This window comes from Melitaea cinxia, chromosome 1 (genome assembly GCF_905220565.1).
Source record: "Melitaea cinxia chromosome 1, ilMelCinx1.1, whole genome shotgun sequence".
In the NCBI taxonomy this organism is placed as follows: Eukaryota; Metazoa; Arthropoda; class Insecta; order Lepidoptera; family Nymphalidae; genus Melitaea; species Melitaea cinxia.
The window spans coordinates 6508029-6531108 of NC_059394.1; the positions used below are offsets into that span (position 1 = coordinate 6508029).

The window sequence follows — 23080 nt, forward strand, 5'->3', positions numbered from 1 at the left end:
ACTCATATTCAATACTATGTCTGAATATGAACGCACTTTCTTTGAATTGGATATGAACGTATATTTTGCCGACTAACGTATATAAATTCCTTAATACGGGGTCGTAGAAAAAAATTAAATGACCCAAAGGTTTTGCACCTCGAACACAATTATCTATGTAAATGATATTGACTCGACTTAAAACTATCAAATATAACAATATTTCTAAGGAAAAAAACTTTATAGGAAATTTACACTACAAAAAAACTTCTCATTACTCAGACAATTATCATACATTGTCTAAATACAAAGAGTTACGTCTGAAGTACAAAACTGCTGAACAATATTTTCTGTTACAGTAGATTAAGTAAAATTGCATTTTCATGAAAATATTAAAAATATCGTCAACGTTTCTTGTAAAAGACACATCTTTACATACAACTTCCTATCCATTACTATGGTTTTAATGTTCAAACCTTGACTCATAAGCAAGCTCTCCATTAACATTGTAATAAAGTTAAAAGTTTCACCTTTACCCTACACAGTCTTGAATTCCTCGAGTATATTTAAACGCTGTCTATTCATAACACATCCTCGGCGTCTATTTTGAGTAATTTTGTGTCGTCTAACGGAACACGAACCTAAACTCATATCTAAAACTGTTTCGTAAAGAGAGCTGTTTTTATCCGCCTGGCATTTGAATACTGCGACGCCGTGCCGTCGTGCCGTACCTAACTTAGTTCGACATACCAACCGAGACTAAAATAAACACTCAAATGTTTTCTACATATTTTAGACACGGTCTTACTTAAGATCATCGTCGGTTCATTTAAATCTCACATATAGATTATGTTTTTGTTAGACGTATACTCGTATTTTACTCGACTACTAAAATTTAAAAATCATTTTTTAAACGACGTGCATAAACGAAATAGAGTTTATCTCTAAGTATTGATAAAAATAAAAAAATTCTCTAGCACCAGAACCTGCATTTTGAATGACATCTGATTTTGGTCACACATGCTTAAAGCGAATTGAGAAATATTGACCAAGTTCAACCAGCTGTTAAACACATTGTATGATTTTAGTATCATCGCTTATTTCAACCTTGACACTATTATACTACAATGAAAAGAGTATTTAATTTTCGGGTAAAATATACCCCACCTTCGATTCCGCCCAGACGGGCTTTATGACGACGTCTTCTATTTCTATATGGAATAAAAGTCATATAACATACCATTTCCAGAATTGTGAATCGCTTTTATCGCCTTCTTGAGTTTCGTTAAGCCGTCGCGGTCGAAATCCAGAGTCTGTAACAAACAATCATCCGAATGTACAATTGTACACGCCTCAATTTATTTAAAAGAACTCAGAATTACTTTAGAGTTATTTTACATTCTATATAATAAAAGTTTTATTTATAATCATTGAATATGTACAAAATCCAGTTTAATATATCAGCATTGAAATTCATCTTTTATTTTTACAAAGCAACGTTTACAATTTTAAGCTTGCACATAAGTGCAACAACATTATATCCAATGCGATTAAAACTCCGTCTAAAAGCGAGTCCCTGACCCCATTCTTTAGGAGCACGGTCATTTCTCTGTGAACATATTTCAATAGGATCCACGAGCCATACAACTCGAGCACCAAACATCTGTCGCACAAACAACGATTTATCAAAGCCAAGGGGGATATGAACAACTGAACCTTAAAAAATGCAACGGACCCTATGCGTCGTGGTTGAAGTCAATTGAAGTTTTACATGTTTCGAATACGTTATCGCTTGATTTAATAACTATCTAAATACATATTATAAAATTAGAGTGTTTGTTTATTTCATTTTTGTTTTGACTGAACGCACCTATTTCAGGTGTTTTCAGTGTAATTGATTTGCTGTTAGATACGTGTAAAGCAACAACTATGGATAGCAAATTTGTTCGCATTTAATCACAAAAAATTTAAGAAAAATCAAAACTCAAATTAATCGACAACGAACGTCTTGCATCGTTAGGACAAAACACATTTCTTTACACTTTGTAAATAAAGAGCTGTGCCTAGCGTGTAACGCCTTTAACAACACAATACATTCTTTTATACCTAGCTATAAAGTATAAACTATAAAGTTGTCCGCCCACAAAATTGTTACTGAGTCATAAAATTCATACGTATAAACAATTAACTATTAAACGTACCAACTGAATTACCTGTTTAAACTACATAGCTTTTTATGTTGTTAAGTTTCAAAAACCATTGTTAACGTATTTGTCAAGGCAGCGATAGGTGGTCTTATTGAAATAATTATCTTATTCTGTTCCATCCTCGGTCTTGTTCTAAATTTCGATCGACAAACGGTCAAATAGACAATTGCTATTGTGCTCTACGATTTACCTATTTTTTATCTTTGTTCTTATTTTATAACTTGGTAAATGAAACTCGTTTTATGCATTATAAGGATCTGCAGAAAAAGTCTGTAATAAATGAGAATCCTCTGATTCATCTTTACATGTACATGTATGCATAACAGATATTTCCGGCCCCGTCACCTTGTGGTTTTCTTTGTTTTTTCGTTTCTTGACATCATACTGTCCACTGTCGGTTTGTTAATTTGTAGATACCTAATCTTTTAAATTATATAACTACTATCTTCGATTAATAAATAATTACAAACGTTTATTATTAATCTGAGCCTACTATAGTGAGTGGCACTGGTACAGGGGTGGAATATTGGTTTCGTTTTTGAAGTAAAACTTCTTTACGCACGCTTGACTTGGGGAGGAAGCTGGTGAATGCGTGACGAGAGCGTTACGAAAAGTGGTCGAGGCGAACGGAGAGAGAGAGAGGTGGGAGCACACATTTTCTTTCTCTATTTCTCTCATATCGAGTTACGTTTCGAGTATCTAAGACACAGTGCGTGCCTAGTGTGCAGTTTTTTTTTAAATGTATAACTAGGTCAGCAAACAAGCGTTCGGCTCACCTGATGGTAAGCGATTACCGTAGCTTATATAGACGCCTGCAACACCAGAAGCATCGCAAGCGCGTTGCCGACCCGAAAACCCTCCGAAGCTCATCTGGTTACCTTACTCACCAACAGGAACACAATTCTGCTTGAAAACAGTATTATTTAGCTGTGGTCTTTTGTAAAGTCGAGGTACAACCCCAGTCGGGCTGCTCCATATTTTGAGCAGGAAATTCCTGCTGTGCCCTACCTCAGTTGTACTTTAGTCGTTTGGTCGAAAGCACACTCGTTTTTTTTTATTCTACTTTGTAATTAACTTATTATATAAATATTTAACTAATTCGATAAACTAACATTTATATTAAGTACTTCCTTTTATTTTAGAAAATTTCTTTAAGAGTTGATAAAAAATAAGAATGAACCAGTACATACATACATAAATCGCAAAAAAGGATAGGCGTTATTAAAACATTAATCTAGTTTAATTTAATCAAGGCGCACAACAAAAACACCGCAGTCGCGTCAAACGCAATCATACCACTTAGGTCTTTCATCTAAATACCTGAGTCGCAATCCGCGGTACATAAGTGTTTCTCCGACTTACTTCGCTGCGAATAACTTTTTGCCATCAGTTCAGGGAATACCTGCCTTGCACGTTAACTGCTTTAGACAATGCGGTCACTCGGATTTCGCGCAATCTTGTATTTTCCTTAATCTACTGTTTTTCTCATAATAGTATTTAGGTTCCTAAAACATTTTTCCATCACGTTTTGTTAATTTTCTTGGCTTTTATTTATGCCAATCTACCTATATCCAATATACATATTGTATAACAGATTGCCTCTTACATTATGTTCGGCATCGGCCGATAATCCTGTATTACTATGATACAAAATATAACATTAAATCTATTTCGGTGTGTATTTTTATATTTATGTTTATGAACATTGTTTTTTACAAAAAAAAGTCTTCTTGTTTACAACTACTTATAATAACAACCGTGAATAACAAAAACTATTGTAATTGAATATGTACGATTGTAGCTATATATTTTTGTTAGCTTTTTTTTAACCGACTTCCAAAAAAAGGAGGAGGTTCTCAATTCGACTGGATGTACCGATTTTGATAATTCTTTTTTTGTTGGAAAGGGGATATCCCTAGTTTGGTACTGTGATAAGGAAACCAGGATTTGATGATTGGATCCCAGAGAAATCGAGGGAAACTCTCGAAAATCCGTAATAACTTTTTACTGGGTGTACCGATTTCGATAATTTTTAATTTAATCAAAAGCTGATGTTTATCATGTGGTCACATATAAATTTTATCGAGATCTGATAACTACTTTTTGAGTAATCTTTGATAACGCGTAGTTACTTGACTATTTTTTCGTCGATCTACGTTTATTACTCGTCGATGTACCTAGTTGAAGTCGGTTTTTTTTTTTTCGTTTGCGAGCAAACACAATTTCATTATTAATAGGCTATAATATCAACGGCCGAATAGTCGTCCATTTGTATCGTTTTGATCGTGTATTAAATAAGTAGTCTATATTTCAAGATAAGCAAACTTTTTAGTAGACGTTTTGATTGGTATAAGAAACAGCTGGTAAAGCAACACGCTTCGTTTAGCAGATGTTCCTAAGTACGAACGGATACATTTTGATACCCATATAAATTAAAGTGTAATCTAAACAGTTTATTTATTAATGTTATTTATTGTTACTAAATAAAATCAATTTTGGGTTTACGACGTTGTGATTGATGTGTTATTCAAGTTGATGGTTGTTAAAAATTACATTTTTAGTTTCATAAAAATAATTTCATTTATTATTTTCTAATGTTTACGCGAATTTCACTCATTATAATGAAACAACTTTTTCGGACTTCGTCGCGGTTTATTAAGTTTTTTAAATGCCCGACGTTTCAGATACTTTACAGCAACCATGGTCACGGGAGGACTAACAAACACAGAAGGAATAATTTCATTTTTCCCTTATTAGACAACAAATGTTCAACAAACAACTTTCATACGAACTAGTAACCTTAAAATATCCTCGAACACGACTGGCTACAGGTATAGTACGAAATTTTCAAGTTGGTGTCAAAGGTGGATATCGAAAAAGTATTTTAATTATTTTATTTTGTTTTCTTTGAATTTCTTGTAGTTTTGTTTTGCCAGTGTTACCCCATATTTCTATTAAATAAAACGTAATGTTATACTTTATTATCTCGGGTATACATTGTGAAATATTTATAAGTGACCCAATTAAAGAAGACAGTTTTTTATTTATGTAGTCTACTTGATATTTAAAAGTTAAATAATTGTCTATTCGTAAACCTAAATATTTTTCATTTGTTTTCTGCTCGATTAAAAAGTTGTCAACAGTTAGTGGATCATGCGGTGCAATAATTTTATTTTTAGTTTTAAATACAATATAACAAGTTTTGGAAGCGTTAATAGTTAAAAGATTGTGATTGAACCATTTATGTAAAACATCTAGATCTTGTTGAGCTTGAGCAATTATGTCATTTATGTTACTACCAAAATAAAATAAACAGGTATTATATATACTTAATAAGAATATATAAATAAATATTGGATACAAACTATTCAATGTTAATTCAAATCATAAACATAATTAGATAATTAATAAGGACACTAAAAAGTTAATAAGCCCGGCAATATCTATGTAAGATAAATCCATTAATAAATTGTTTATAAAAGGATGTTATAAATCGTTAGGTTTTTATCAGACGCCCATTAAACAATTCTTTGATAACCGTCACCTTAAGAATTAATGACGTAGTTTGTTTTAATTAACAATGATTCACGTCTCGACGTTTTAAATTAACTACTACTGGAATATATAAAAACTCAAGCACTTATCAGAGATTGTAAGTGATGTAAAACAATGCAACTTACAGCCTTATGAATCATAAAGCTGTAAGCGCTCGTTCACGCCAATTAGTAAATCTAGCATCCGTGACCTTTATACTTGACTTGAGATGAGATTTTCAGAGCTCGCGAAATATACATGCGGATATAAATGCGATAGCGAAAGCGGTTGACCTTGTAACCCCGGGCATCGAGCGATCAATGATGACTGTATAATATATTTTTACTTTCTGACGCTGACTTCCCCGTTAAAGCTTAAAAGGTAAACCTGTATTAACCGGTAATCTGCAAAATTTTAATCCGTTAGTATATTTTGTTTTACGTTCCACTTTAATCGCTTTTACAAAGCGTCAACGTTATTGTTGTTCATCAACAACAACTCATTAAACCCATAAAATTCTAGAAAGTTGACACTGATTTTGATTGAAATGCATATTTCCGTGCGCTAAGATAAAAATCTGCTGTGTGGCTACGGCACTAAAGAATTTAGCCACCCCCTCTCTTCCCGTGGGTGTCGTAAGAGGCGACTAAGGGATAACAAGGTTCCACAACCACCTTGGAACTTAAGAAGCCGACCGATGGCGGGATAACCATCCAACTGCTGGCTTTGAAATACACAGGTCGGAGACGGGCAGCAGCGTCTTCGGTGCGACAAAGCCAGTACTGCGGTCACCAACCCGCCTGCCCAGCGTGGTGACTATGGGCAAAACACATGAGTTCACGTTATTTTTGGCGTAAACTTGTGGAGGCCTATGTCCAGCAGTGGACTGTATAGGCTGTAATGAATGAAGATAAAAATCTCGTTTATAGAACACTCTGGGAATATCATACCTTTGAATGTAATGTGTATGTAATCTATATACATAAAAATTAATATTTGTCTGTATGTCCTTGATAGAATCGTAAACTATGCATTTGATCATGTGATGATCTTAAGCAAAGTGTTTTGTACATGAGCCTACAAAGGTTTCAGATTTGGTACGACCAAAAAAAAGCGTAGGCAACGCGCGGAGGGTACAGCTAGTAACTTATAATAAATTGTTCTACGTGACATTGGCGAAATCATCAGTGCTATCTTGGCACTATTAAAAGCCATTAGATCAAATGAATAAATAATATGAACTTAAAATAATTCTAATATAAATACTAAACAGATAAAAAACCGAAAATACCTATATGTATGTAACATTTTTGATTTCAAAGAAACGTCGTTAGAAAGTAATGGAAAACTCGAAACAAGATTTCAATCTGGGTCGAACTGGTCCCAATAAGATCGCATCGGAACATAAATACAAGTGTTGACTGAGAACCCTTTCACATACGTGTCTTCTATAAAATGGCGATATTAAATATTATAATAATCATTCAACTGAGTGGCCAAAAATTTAAAAAAATATCCACTACAGGGCCAAATACACAAGACACAGAAAATGGATTTGACCTACATTTCTACGTTTGGTTTAAAACAAACGCAGTACAAAGATTACCATAAAAAAGAAAAAGAAATCATAACTATCGAGATGAAAGGTTGTTGTCTGTCCCGTGATTTTTGAGTTCAATTTTCTAATACATTTCTGAATCCTTTTTACCCGACTGCGAAAGGAGGGTAATGTTTTTGCTTTTCGAAAGTCTTCCAAGAAGACTATAAACTGTAACATCACTACGGTGTTTCATTTATTGGAGCAGTTTTTGAAACCCTTTAAAAAACTGGACGAGTCGTGTAAAGTATAACAAAAAAAAAAGAAGAATATAAGAATAACAATCTACAGCCGCCAAGTAATGTTTTAAAAGTGTTACGCGATATGACAAAATTATAACTAGTTTAACTTGTTCAACATGAGATGGGTAATTGAATTGTAAATTGTATGTATTACTAACATATTATCAGTTACTGTCTGTATGTCATTGTCTGTTTGTTGTTCGACATAAAATTGTGTCAATCGGTCATTTTTTTACTTTTTTATAATACGAAAAGTAGAACCACTTCATAAATAATATTTCTCTATTGATACGTCTTCCCTTGGTTGCATACTTTGATTGTAAGATTTGTACCGTCGGCCAAGAAAGTGGTTTACCACCCTAAGGTTAAATGCCGCTTGCAGATTCATAGGTGATAAAGATTAGTTTCACTTGCAGATCGATCTGACAACTTCTATTGTCGTCTTTATCTTATTATTGATAACGATATTATTTATATTGATAACGATATTATACCTAATAGAGTTTAAAATGTCATGTATAATAACGACTTATGAATACTTATCAAATAGGTTAACGTCATTATTATATGTCTCTTTCAGTAATACCTTTTAATAACGAACCTTGTTGTAATTTTCGATGACAAGGAAACTAAATCAAAACTGGTAAACCACTTTCTTGGCCGACCGTACATTTGATACTAATTCACACAAAAAAAAAGTTAAGTTTAAAAATGAAGATGGCTAAGTAATAGGAAGCTGTTTCAATCGAATTATGCAAAGATGTAAACAAAATCACTAGCAATGCTCGTTCAAGTATGAAATACAAGAGTTCTTAGATATTATGATACGCGCATCATCAATTTATTGCACGAATCATTCCACTCGTGCATAATATAAATATCCACAATGTATGAATCGGCATTGTTTATGTTTTTTTTAGTCGTTTAGTCGCGGTTCAACAACTTTTTGCTCATTATAAAGCTCTTAAACGGGATTCCATTTAATATTGAAACATTTTCATGATATGCAAAAAATGATTCGTATTATGATAAATTTAATTTGATTGTTCACTAGCTAACTTCATACCGTCTATCTTTTATGTATATATAATTATTTTATGCAAATTTTGTCCTGACAATAATAAATAGCTAAAAAATGAATTATTCAATTTAGTGCACTAGTTCAGAAGTTATGCGCGTACATCCAGAGATTAACTTTTACGTTTATAGAGAATAGAAGAACAATATTCGATTTGATTTGATGTTTTTTAGATTTACTTCGATTAAAAAAATAATTGTGTTTGCAGACAAACGAAAAAAAAAAAAAAAACGACTTCAATTACATCGACAAGTAATACAACGTAGATCGACGAAAAAATAGTCAAGTAACTACGCATCATCAAAGATTACTCCAAAAGTTGTAATCAGATCTCGATAAAATTTAAATGTGACATGATGAACATCGGCTTTTCATTAAATTAAAAATTATCAAAATCGGTACACCCAGTAAAAAGTTATTGTGGATTTTCGAGAGTTTCCCTCGATTTCTCTGGAATCCCATCATCAGATCCTGGTTTCCTTATCATGGTACTAAACTAGGGATATGCCCTTTCTAACAAAAAAAGAATTATTCAAATCGGTATATCCAGTAGAAAGTTATGCGGTATAATACAACGTAGGTCGACGAAAAAAGCGTCAAGTAAAAACGCATAATTAGATATAACTCGAAAAGTAGTTGTTAGATCTCAAATAAATTTAAATGGGACCAATCGATACACACCACCTTTCGATTAAAAAAAAATTGTCGAAATCGGTCCACCCAGTCAAAAGTTCTGATGTATCATTACAGCCTATACAGTCCACTGCTGGACATAGGCCTCCACACGTTTACGCCAAAAATAACGTGAACTCATGTGTTTTGCCCATAGTCACCACGCTGGGCAGGCGGGTTGGTGACCGCAGTACTGGCTTTGTCGCACCGAAGACGCTGCTGCCCGTCTTCGGCCTGTGTATTTCAAAGCCAGCAGTTGGATGGTTATCCCGCCATCGGTCGGCTTCTTAAGTTCTAATGTGGTTGTTGAACCTTGTTATCCCTTAGTCGCCTCTTACGACACCCACGGGAAGAGAGGGGGTGGCTAAATTCTTTTGTGCCGTAGCCACACAGCACAGTTCTGATGTAACATACATAAAAAAAAATACAGGCGAATTGAGAACCTCCTCCTTTTTTGGAAGTCGGTTAAAAAACATGATACCAGCACTAATATGCAACAATATAAACATCATATTCATTTGTAAGACCTACCTACTTATATGGAATACAAAAGCGCAATCAGCGTAGGTGTGGAAAACTACATTAAACAATTGATTATTTTAAATTCTGTTGAGTAGAATGTTAACCATATAAGTTTTAGCAATATTTTTCAGAACGCATATCAAATAAAAATACCGAATACTTTAAAGAATGTATGTAAAAGTCATTTTGAATATTCACCTTTTTTCAAATCGGTGTTTTTTTTGTCTACAATATATATAAAAATACAGTGTCACGGAGTTTGGAACGCACTTCGCCGAAGCGATTAAAACTATATATATATTGGGTATATTAGTAGGTATAAGATAAGGTTTGGTAGGAAAGTCGTTAAGTATATTTCATACCACTAGGTTATTAGGGCGTCATCAATTCCCTGCTCAAAATATGGAGCATACCGACTGTGGTAGGAGTACCACAAATAGACTAAGTACAAAAGATCACAGCTAGTACTGTTTTCTAGCAGTGTTGTGTTCCTGTTGGTGAGTAAGGTAACCAGAGCTCCTGGAGGAAACGGGGACAGGGTCGCTTGCGATGCTTTTGATGTTGTAGACTATTATATTATTACAGCCTATACAGTCCACTGCTGGACATAGGCCTCCACAATTTCACGCCAAAAATAACGTGAACTCATGTGTTTTGCCCATAGTCACCACGCTGGGCAGGCGGGCTGGTGACCGCAGTACTGGCTTTGTCGCACCGAAGACGCTGCTGCCCGTCTTCGGCCTGTGTATTTCAAAGCCAGCAGTTGGATGGTTATCCCGCCATCGGTCGGCTTCTTAAGTTCCAAGGTGGTTGTGGAACCTTGTTATCCCTTAGTCGCCTCTTACGACACCCACGGGAAGAGAGGGGGTGGCTAAATTCTTTAGTGCCGTAGCCACACAGCACACTAGACTATTATAAGCTACGGTAATCGCTTACCATCAGGTAAGCCGTATGCTTGTTTAGCGACCAAGTTGTATAGAATAAAATTAATCGCCGAATTGTATATAGGCGCATAATTTTCGAACGAATGCACCTCATTGAATTACTATTCCTTTGTCTTCGATATTGCCCGCACAAGGTTTGTATAAAAGAAAATTAAAAATATATATATGTATGCAGGAAAAAAATTAGTGGTACGAAGTTCCTTAGGTCAGCTAGTATTATACAAGTGTATTACTTGTTTGAAGACCTAGTAAAAAAAAAAATCACGCCTTTTACAGTTTGCAAGACAGGACGTCGGTGTCGGGTCAGGTAGTATTTAAATAAATAACCGTTAAAAAAATCAGTTATGTTATATATGTAGTACCGTTACCTTAAATATTTATTAATTTTATAATTCGACACACCTACTCAGTTTTAACGAATTAAAAGAGAAAGTTGTTACAAACTAAAATCACTCGGAGATCGCTGTAGACTAAAGCTCGAAAATCACTTTCGCCAAATATTCACTATTAAGTCCATTAATACAAAACGAAACCAGGTATCCGACTCAACATTTACAAATATTTTTTCTTCTATAGGTATATAGACACTAATACTTAAATTAACTTAATACTTAAATAAAAATGAATCGCTGAAATGTATTTACGAAATGTACGAGCTAATAACTTCCGAACGACGGCACCAAATTGCATAATAATTTTTTACGATGCGTGTCACGTGGTCCCATTAAAATTTAATTGAGATCTACCACCTACTTCTCGAATTATATCGAATTATGCGTCGTATTTTGCTGTGTGGTGTCGAAGACGGGCAGCAGCGTCTTCGTTGCGACAAAGCCAGCCCTGCCTGCGGTCACCAACCCGCCTACCGAGCGTGGTGACTATGGGCAACACACATGAGTTCACGCCATTTTTGACTTGCCAACTTGTGGAAACCTATATCCAGTTGTGGACTGCGATAGGCTGAAGTGATAAATGCGTATTTACTTGACTATTTTTTCGTCAACCTACGTTGTATTATACCATAGTACCCGGTTGACCGAGCTAAGCTCGGTATTTTTAGTAAATCGTGTTTTTTGGAAATCATAAAGTATAAATACGAATTACATATTGATAAAATATGAATAATATTTTTCGATTTTACCGACATAATAATAAAAAATAAGAACAGTCTATTTAAATAAAAAATAGCGAGTGCAATTAGAAAAAGAAAAAGAAAAAATAATTGATCAGGGACATGTGGATTTGAACCATGATCTTCTCGGTTGATCCCGAGCGGCCGATTTCCCACCGAGCTATTTCAACTACATTAACTTATGCGAAATTTACCTTCGTATTCTAACGATATTTTTTTCAATTCCTAAAAACAGGGATAAAACGACATTTCCTGAAAATGAATCCTAGCTAGATAGATTTATCTCCCCCGAAACCCCCTAAATACTAAATTTTATGAAAATCGTTGGAGCCGTTTCCGAGATTCAGATTCTATATATATATATATATATATATATATATACAAGAATTGCTCGTTTAATAGTATAAGATAACTTTTCACTAAGTATACAGATTTTGATAATTCTTGTTTTATTTGTAAGATACTTGGTTTGTAGTCTCATTTAAATTTGATAGCGATCTGATCACTACTTTTTGAGTAATCTTTGATATGAAGTCTATTTTTTTTTTGTTTACAAGCAAACCGTTATTTAGTCTACTTACGTTTACTACTAAAATAGTAGCATAATCAAGCATCAGCTTTCGATTAAAATAAGAATCATTAAAATCGGTACACGTTGTATTATTATAGTCAAGTATTACTTGTGTTCGTTATTGGCAGGACAAAGCTTGTATAAAAAAGTAAATAAAATGATAATAGTTATTACATGACATTTAGTAAAAAAAATATGATGGTGACAAATTCACCAGGTCAGCTAGTTTTTTATAAAAAACGAACACAGTATATAAGTAAATGAATGCAGATAAAGCTATTTATTTATGTGCGAATTCAAAATTAATAATCGTATATAAACTAACCGTCCTACACAGCCCCACTCGAGTTTACGGTTTACCGTTACTATTCTACTCCCATAGATCAAAACTTTGTGAATAAATTAGCTTCCTAACCTTCATCAGACTGGTAAGTATGCCTTGTGATTAACATAATTAGACAAACAAATAAACAAAAGAATATTTCTCATTACTAATACAGTGTAGGTTCGCTAAGTATGACAAATTATGTACATTACGCTGCGGTCATTTTAAGTTATGCTCGCCATTTTACTCCGGCACGAAAAATTAGGTATTATATTATATCATAGGTAATTAAGGCTGAGTAATTATTTAAATAGACTAAACACAAACCTACTGAACTAGTATACGGTATGAATCACGAATTCCGTATACGACATCCGTAAAAGGTAGGGTAGTGCTTTACGTATTTATTAAATCTGTAAGTATACAATGTTAAAGCTGTTACTAAATGGCATACGAAACTATTACATTAATACAACGCAGTTCGACGAAAAAATAGACAAGTATACACGCATTATTAGATATAACTAAAAAAGTAGTTGACAGATCTCGTTAAAATTTAAAAGGGACCACATGACAAGTACCACATTTCGATAAAAAAAAGAATTATTGAAATCGGTCTATCCAGTAAAAAGTTCTTAATTAATACATAAAAAAATACAGTCGAACTGATAACCTCCTCCTTTTTTCGAAGTCGTTTAAAAATTCACTTATTTAGTTCAAATATTAAATACAAAACTTAACGTTCAGAGCGATATCGATATATATGTATATACAACTCCTCAGTTCAACTGAGGTAGGGCACAGCAGGAAATTTCCTGCTCAAAATATGGAGCAGCCCGACTAGGGTAGTACCTCGACCTTACAGAAGATCACAGCTAAATAATACTGCTTTCAAGCAGTGTTATGTTACTGTTGGTGAGTAAGGTGACCAGAGCTCCGGGAGGAATTGGGGAGAGGGTCGGCAACGTGCTTGCGATGCTTCTGGTGTTGCAGATGACTATAAGCTACGGTAATTGCTTACCATCAGGCAAGCCGTACGCTCGTTTGCCGACCTGGTCATATAAAAAAATACATCGGTACTTTTGTTAATTATTTTAATACAAACAACCGCTCTGGTGTAGTGGTGCGAGTAGTAGCCTAAAAACACCGACATTTTGCGAGTTCGATTCCCACTCGGGATGGATATTTGTATTGTTGAGATATTTCTTTGGATGTCTGTCCTTGTGGGTCTCCCCACCGTGCCTCGGTGGGGAGACCCACAAGACGTGCAGGATACGGCAGGTTTGCCGTCGGTCCCCGATGTTATCATGTACACTTGATAGCGATCGTTACTCATAGTGGGGAACATATCCGCCATCCCGCAGTGGAGCAGCGTGGTCGATTAAGCTCCAATCTTTTCTCTACATGGAGAAAGAGGCCTAAGCCCAGCAGTGGGATGTTACAGGCTGAATGCGATTTTAATTAATCATGGACTTCTCATTCTTTCTTAATACAACTCTCAATATAAAACGCCGCAACACAGGTATTTAATGCAGCGTTTTTAAAATCTACTATCGACTTCTGAGATAAAAATAACAGCAAACCTTTCAGCTTTATTATAACTCACTGTTACTTACGCGAAACCTGCGATCCACAAACAGACGGGCAGATAAACGTATAATAGATACAGTAACATCTTTTTAATGTTACGATATTTTAATATCGCTCTCATTCACATTTATATTCAAATGAGAATTCTTTTGTGAATGAATCCAGAGACTGTTCTTATATCATTAAAACTGTACATAGATATATATTTACGTATATATGTCAACTAAAGAGAATTGTGCGTTGAAGCTCGACTCAAAGTTCAAATTATGTAAGAAGATGACTCACGTCCGATAGGGCTTTTATCATAGTACAGTACAACGAACGAAATAGACAAAATGATTTTTTAACCGATTTCAAAAAAGGAGGTTACTTATCAAAGAGTCATCAAAGAATGGAGAATTTCGTTCTCCATTCATTAAATTATATTTCAATTAAGGCTAAGATTTAGATTAGGTAAAATCGAATTTCGGGACCGTGGGGGGATGGGGGGTGGGTGGGTGGGGAACACTACCCCTGGTACCACTATCCCACCTCGGAACCCCATGGTTATGGAGATATCGATGGTTAAAGTTTTGAGGTTAGAAGAAGAATTTAAAGCTATTATTATACCTTTGAGCTCCGCGTCTGACTTCACCTTAGCTCCAACGCTGCGGGCAGTGCAATTCATGCGCCGTTTTGCAACTTTATAAGTTATTTTCGAACAGACGTACGTAAAAATAATCTCGATTTCAAGATCAACAAACGATACAACTTGCGGTAACTATGCTTCGATCCGTAGCTTTAAGATGTTATATTCACATTTCGCACTTGATATTAGCATTTTAAACGTTAAGTTATTGTTTTTACACGATTTTTTTTAACAACTGAGAAATAGATGTTTTAATAAAAAATGACAGGCCACTTATCGTTTCGTTCTAAAACAATATACATTGTTTTTGTTTAAATAACTGTAAAGGCAAAAGTCTTACACCATACAGCCTTGTTTCATATTATATTTTTTAATTAAATATATTTTATTTTTAATTATTTACTGTTATAAACGAAAAATACTCAATATTTTAGTTCATTTTATATGACAATAAATAAATATAAAAATATGTTGAATATAGGTGTGTGGTGGTGTGTGTGTGGTAAAATTTTTTTTTATTATTTAAATACATACTTTTACTCTTTAAGTTATCATTCTTTTGAAATATACAATCTCAACAAACAATTGTGTAAAATATTCTATAGAACTAAAATAAATTTATAAATACCTATGTAGTTAATTTTCAAAATTTATGGTCTATAATTTTAAATTATAGTATCAAAATTAATTTATATTTAGTAACATTGCGTGCTAGAATATAGGTTTAGAAATTCGAAAAATACCCAAAACCGAATCGGAGCATCCCACTGTCCACGTGGTCTTGGTCTGTCCTACCCCTAGAGTGTTTTTTTTGTGTCGCGGAGGCGCGGAGGGACGCAAGGACGCACGCAAGGGCGGAAGGGCTGCACTTCCCGCAGCGCCGGAGCCAAGCGTTCCTCTAACTTTAAAGGTGGTAGATTATTTTTTTTTGTAACAAAACTGTCTATAAACGATATAATTTTTAAATTAGATAGGTTAGGGTTATTTTTTTTTTTTTTAGTAACAAAATTGTCGATAAACGGTGTAACTTTTAAATTAGATAGGTTAGGGTTATTTTTTTTTTTTTTTTGTAACAATACTATGTTTATAAACGATATAATTTTTAAATTAGATAGGTTAGGGTTATTTTTTTTTTTTTTTAGTAACAAAATTGTCGATAAACGGTGTAACTTTTAAATTAGATAGGTTAGGGTTATTTTTTTTTTTTTTTGTAACAAAACTATGTTTATAAACGATATAATTTTTAAATTAGATAGGTTAGGGTTATTTTTTTTTTTTTTTTTGTAACAAAACTATGTTTATAAACGATATAATTTTTAAATTAGATAGGTTAGGGTTTTTTTTTTGTAACAAAACTATGTCTACAAACGGTGTAATTTTTAAATTAGATAGGTATGGGTTTCTTTCGGTCTTTTTCTGAAGTCAGATTATTGTAAAAAAAAATTATTCATGTCATGTTTTTTACTTCATTATATTTTATTTATTTAATTAAAAAATATAATATGAAACAAGGCTGTATGGTGTAAGACTTTTGCCTTTACAGTTATTTAAACAAAAACAATGTATATTGTTTTAGAACGAAACGATAAGTGGCCTGTCATTTTTTATTAAAACATCTATTTCTCAGTTGTTAAAAAAAATCGTGTAAAAACAATAACTTAACGTTTAAAATGCTAATATCAAGTGCGAAATGTGAATATAACATCTTAAAGCTACGGATCGAAGCATAGTTACCGTAAGTTGTATCGTTTGTTGATCAATCAACCTCAAAACTTTAACCATGGATATCTCTATAACTATGGGGTTTTGAAGTGTGAAAACCGTGTGAAACCGTGTGAAAACGTTAAATTAACGTGTGGAATGTTATAATTAAGTGCGAAATGTGAAAATAAGATTTGAAAACTATAGAATGGAGCATGAGTATCGAAGTTGTATTGTTTGTTGATTTTGGAGTCGAAATCGTTTTTATTTTTAAAATAGCTTATAAAATGTGAAAATAATGTGTGAAATGTGAAAATAATGTGTGAAATGTGAAAAAACGCGTGTGAAATGTGAAAATAACGTGTGAAAGGTACGAAATTCTTCTTCTAACCTCAAAACTTTAACCATCGATATCTCCATAACTATGGGGTTCCGAGGTGGGATAGTGGTACCAGGGGTAGTGTTCCCCACCCTCCCCCCCCCCCCTTCCCCCCACGATCCCGAAATTCGATTTTACCTAATCTAAAGCTTTACCTCAATTAATTTTACACTTATAAATAGTTAAAAGATAAATTTTATTACAGATTCTTATTTCTTTGTAATTAAATTTAGCTATCTTAATTTCTTTTGGCGTATAATATTTCTTTTTAAGTGACTTCAAAAAATGGAGGTTACTCAATTCGATCATATATATACATGTATGTTCGAGGATAACTTCGTCGTTTATGAACCGATTTTGATAATTCTTTATTTGTTGGGAAAAAGATATTCTAAGTGTGATACCATGATAAGGAAACCAGGATCTGATAATGGAATCCTAGAGAAATCGAGGGAAACCCTCGAAAAACGTTGTATTACTTGTCGATGTAATTGAAGGCGGTTTTTTTTTTCTTTTGCGAGCAAACACAATTATAATACGTTGCTTTCAATTATACCAGTAATGAGTCATTGGTGTTACTGACCTTAGTTTTGAATGAACATTTTGGGTTGTGTAGTAAACAAATACAAAATTTGTGCGTTTGACTATTTGCTTGATAGCTAGTAGCTGTTATATTTAAAATATATAAATTTTTTTTTCGCGGAAAGGCTCTCGGTGCCCTTGAGCGCTCTACAAGCGAAGGCGACCGCACAGCACTGGCGGCCATACGGCGGAGCGTCGCGGTGCATGGTAACACGATCCTGTGGCGTCCCACTAGGACTATGAGGGCTCCGCTGGTTTTTAGTGGGTAGTCTGGCGCATACTGTCTGTGTCAGGAGCCCCACACTCCTGTTGCTTCAGGATGGCGAAATCAGTGCGTAAAGGCTATTTCCAGCGAAAAAAAAAAGGTTTCGTCGAGTCTTCCCTTCGAAGATTCTGCAATGCTTGAAAACTTGCGTCCCTCCTGTGTTAACATACGGAGCCGAGACATTGACACTGACGAAGGAACTGGTTCACAAGTTTAAAGTCGCTTGGGGTCTCTCTCAAAGATATGATCATAATGAGACTATCCGCGAAAGAACGAAAGTATTCGACGTAACCCACAGAACGCGCAAGTTGAAGTGGCTGTGAGCTAGTCACCTAAGTCGCAGGACCGATGGCCGTTGGAGCAAACGTTTCCTGGAGTTGAGACCACATGTTTCCATGTTGGGAAACACAGTGTGGGAGGTCGTCCAGTGCACTGGATCGACAATCTACTCATACATAAGATAGCCAGTGGAGTCTGGGTGAGGATTATGGAAAACCGGCAAAGCAAAGGACTGCGATAGGCTGATTTGATGATGAAGAGTAATTTAAATCAGAATTAATAAAAAACCATATAAGTGATTTATAAATTCAGGGATAGAAAACTGAAGGAATAAGAAAAATATTAAAATCCTGATTTAGCTTACAATAGCAGAATTTCAATGTGATAACTTTTACTTAATAACCACATTATTTATAAACAATATAAATAAATATATTTGACATACATACACAGTAAAAAAAATTACTAATGGCAAAAAAAATTGCTTTGTATAAGAAGCTTATTATTAAATATATAAATTATATCTTATTTATTAAATATATAAATTATATTTTAATGATATCAAAAATAAAGGTTTTTAAATTTTCCAATAATTGACATATATACACATCCTACACACGCATACATATACATATATGTAATAATAATGCCTCCACCTCAACTTACACCACACACATCACACAACTCACCTCACACATTTAGGCAACTAAATAAAAGATTCTTTCAAGAAACTTTCAGAGATAAGTCCACCTTTGCCATAAACCTTACTATTATTTTTTTATGTTTTATATGTATTTTTGAGTGCAATAAAGTATATAACAAAAACAAAAGAACAAAAATAATTATCATTATTTTGTGAAACTAATAAGTTTTTGTTGTTTTTTTTTTGTTTTTTTTAATTATATTTTTCACTATTGTGCTAATGGAGAAGAGCGGAGTCACCTGGTACAGGCAACAACACGCATAAAAGGAGGCTCCAATCACTAGTGGATTTTTGTAAGAATCTTTTTAATAAATAAAAATAAAATAATAAAAAATAAAATAACTTTTTAATAGATAAATATCAAAATAAAATAGAAATGGAATAATGAGACTGATTAACATTGATCAGAGATTTTACAATTACAATTATCAATATTAACATTCTTTGATAAAGCATTGGCCTTATTGCTTTTAAAGAGATTTATTGTTTTATACCAAAATAAATTAATAACATGATTTTATTATGATTAATGGAATACAACAGTAGGATAGACTTCTTCATGACAATAGATTTATTTTCATAATATTGACTACAAGTAAATGAATTTTTACTATTAAAAAAAAATAACAGGTTTACCTTAAAACAGAATAGAAAAAAGTGTTAGCCACATTTATTTAAATAGCATCCATAAAAAGAGCAATTATTTCATTAGAAATAATTTTAAAATTCAACTTTTTTTGCCTTTGTTAAGTTACAATTCAAAAAATTGGTTTTTCATTGTGTGAGGTAGGAAGCAATTTGTGTAGAATTCAAACAACTCAATCAAAGAAATATTCTGCTTCATGTCAATATATTTATTAAGTAATGTTTATTTATGTTCTTGTACTCAAAATAACATTGAGAACATGGAGCAAAACTATTTTGTCAATTTTTGTATTAATATTCTTTAAAAATAATCTCTAGTAACTTATTAAAAATTAAAGATTGTAAATAAAGGAGTTTTGAGCATATTTGCGGTAACGAAATGAAATAATGCCCCTACCAATGTGAATATTCATTTTAATTGGTATATTAATAATTATTGCAGCATTTAGAATATTTAATTTAAAATTCGAATTTTTTAATCATAACAAAGAATTAAAGCAATTAAGAAAAAAAAGGATAAGATAGTTATTATAATATAGTTTTATACGATTTTCTGTTAAGATGTAAAATAAATAATACTACATACCTCTTCTAAAGCGTTAATCGTCTGTCGACATTGTGGCATACGCGAAACAAATGTCGATGTAGTTGGTGAACTGTAATCCTCTCGAGTTTCGTCAATAAATTCACCAATACCAATAAGACCCGGCATGATGACCACAATACATAAACTGCACTTAAACTCGAGTCTTGAATCACATTCGTTTAAATCAATATACACGAGTTATTGAGAATATTTATCGAAATAGATACACGCAATAAATCGAACACATATTGTTAGGCACAAATCACTTCTGCGCAAATAACAACAATTGGTATTGAATTTAGCCAACGAATACATCCATCTTTGTGAACTTAAATGAACAAACTAAATTGAATTGAATTGAATGTATGACATACACGACTGAATGATTTCAAAGTGACAGATAACTGATAGCACAGACCACGAAGTTGACGCAGTACAGACTACAGATACAAAGAGTTTGAACGTAATGTTGAACGAATGGTCAGGACAGAATTTTAATTCTAATTTTGCCGGTAGAGTACGCTATTTTTCAAGAAGTACTCTTTTAAATCCTTACGTGGGAAGTTTTATTGCTATTGACAGATTTATTTTCAATTTGCGTCCGCCATAGGCATGACCACGGTCCAAACCAGAATTACATACAATTTGTAATTTAAAGTTTTGCTTAATACAGTTAAAACGTGTAAAAACTAACGTATACTTTGTTGTTAATAATAATAAAAAATAATAAAATAGTTTTTATTTTGCTCAAATTATGTGGTTTACATTATCTAGAAGCCCTGCGACCCGTGCTAGCTTAAAAAAACTGTGTTACAGGCCACAGTGTCTTCCCCAAAAATTAGTTTATTGTTACATAATCAGACTTTGCGTTCAGATAGCGAAAACATAAATGAAACTAGTCTATAGATAAAGATGACCATAACACATAAAACAAAAAATATAAATAATAGATTAATAATAATAGATTATAATGGATTATAAAAAAAATTAAAATATTTAAGTCTTTATTTATAGTTATGATTTGATTCTCACTCAATTCATGTAACAATGATTGTGTTTGGTGGCAAACAAAAAAAAACCGACTTCAATTACATCGACAAGTAATATAACGTTAAGTAGAGAATAGTTAGATGAAAAAATAGTCAAGTAAATGCGCATTATCAAAGATTACTCCAAAAGTTGTGATCAGATCTCGATGAAATTTATGTGACCACATAATAAACATCGACTTTCAATTTAATAAAAAAATGATCAAAATCGGTGTACCCAGTAAAAAGTTATGAGGATTTTCGACGGTTTACCTCGATTTCTCTGGGATCCCATTATCAGATCCTGGTTTCCTTATCATGGTACTACACTTAGGATATCTCTTTTCCAACAAAAAAAGAATTATCAAAATCGGTTCATAAACGACGAAGTTGTCCCCGAACATACATAAAAATAAAAAATATATATACGATCGAGTTGAATAACCTCCATTTTTTGAAGTCTGTTAAAAAGAAATATTATAGGCCAAAGGAAATTAAAATAGCTAAATTTTATTGCAAAGAAATAAGAATCTGTAATAAAATTTATCTTTTAACTATTTATAAGTATAAATTTATTTGAAATATAATTTAATGAATGGAGAACGAAATGTTCCATTCTTTGATGACTATGAGTCTATGACTATGACTGAATAGAATTTAAAATATATATTGACTATATCATATCATTCATAGTACTCTGTGAATATTGATAATGACGGAGCTGTCACGAGGTACAATAACTTACTAAATTTTAATAGAGTTCTCTATGTATGTTAGTTAAATTTTTCTTTAATTTTTGTCAATATAATGTAATAGAATTAACATTTATACTTAAATAAAAGTTCTCACGAAGAAATTTTTAAATATTATCGTTTTTTTTCTAGAGATAAGTGAAATTTGGTCAAGACTATTCGACCATCGCCCGTTTCTTAATGGTGAAATAAAGTTTATGCTAAAGGAATTTGAGGTAGTTTATACTGTCCTATTAAGTTTACAATTATGTAATATATAATTAAAAGTATTTTTGTATACCGCTCGTGTGTCGCATATAAAATATTTATGTATGTTAATCTTGTTTTCTCAAATGTTTAAACTATTAATTATTTTTTAAGTTAGTGTTGTTCATTTCCTATATACTTTTAATATTTATAGCTTACATATTACAAATAAAAATGTTTTTTAATAAATTTATGTGGTAATAAATTTCGTGCTTTTAGGAAAAACGAGGCGACAGAGAAGTTGAAAACTTGTTTGTCATTCTTGAAAATTTAACAGACATCAAGGATACACAAGCAGAGAAGACCATAAAAAGTTCAACAGCAGCGCTGCCTGTCCTAAGAGAAAAGTTAGAGCAAGCATTAAAACTTTCTCAAGAAATTGAAACGGGATATCTTGAATTACAAAAGGTATAACTTAACTAACTTATAATAGCATTTTATAATTTTTTTATATACATATGATTTTGATTTTAATTAGATATAATGAATTATTTTTACTTGTATGTTGACTTTTCTATAAGTAAATTAGTTTTTTACACTGCCCATAAAATATGGAGTCTTAATTATTAAAATGTTTGTATCATGATATGCTCATGAATAATTTTTTATTTGCATATTCAATGCCTAAATATGTTGCATATAAGAACTGCACTTAAGTTACTGATGTTGATTGTACTTGAGAACTTAATTAAGTTGTTATTTGTCACATGTTGTAGATTAATAAGCAGAAAAAAATTGAGAATCGAGAGAAAAGGCAGAAGGAATGGGACCAATTCATTGATGACATGAACTTCAAATGCCAAAGAATTGACAATACATTTGAAGAAAAGGAAGAAGAATTGAGGGATTTATACGCAGATTTGAATCACAAACTTAATATAACAAACAAATAA

At 32.7% G+C, this 23080-nt stretch overlaps 2 protein-coding genes across 4 annotated transcripts in view; one reads left to right on the forward strand and one right to left on the reverse strand.

Annotated features, from left to right (window-relative positions):
- LOC123655905 (arfGAP with SH3 domain, ANK repeat and PH domain-containing protein) overlaps positions 1–20561 on the reverse strand; it is a 58339-nt gene extending 37778 nt beyond the window's left edge. The window contains exons 1-2 of the mRNA XM_045591653.1: positions 20162–20561; positions 1220–1292 (exon numbers count right to left, since the gene is read on the reverse strand). Coding sequence (XP_045447609.1) covers positions 1220–1292; positions 20162–20287 — 199 coding nt within the window. The 5' untranslated portion in view covers positions 20288–20561. The remainder of the gene's footprint in view (positions 1–1219; positions 1293–20161) is intronic.
- A 1294-nt stretch (positions 20562–21855) lies between these two features.
- LOC123668117 (biogenesis of lysosome-related organelles complex 1 subunit 5) lies at positions 21856–23080 on the forward strand. 3 transcript variants are annotated; one of them, XM_045601937.1, is made up of 4 exons: positions 21856–21920; positions 22074–22156; positions 22407–22595; positions 22904–23080. In XM_045601937.1, exons 1-4 carry the CDS (start codon positions 21902–21904, stop codon positions 23078–23080), a joined length of 468 nt encoding a protein of 155 aa, XP_045457893.1. In that variant the 5' UTR covers positions 21856–21901. The 3 variants fall into 3 exon arrangements, with proteins under 3 accessions (XP_045457893.1, XP_045457952.1, XP_045458000.1); XM_045601996.1 differs by having other exon boundaries at positions 21870–21957; XM_045602044.1 differs by having other exon boundaries at positions 21889–21961.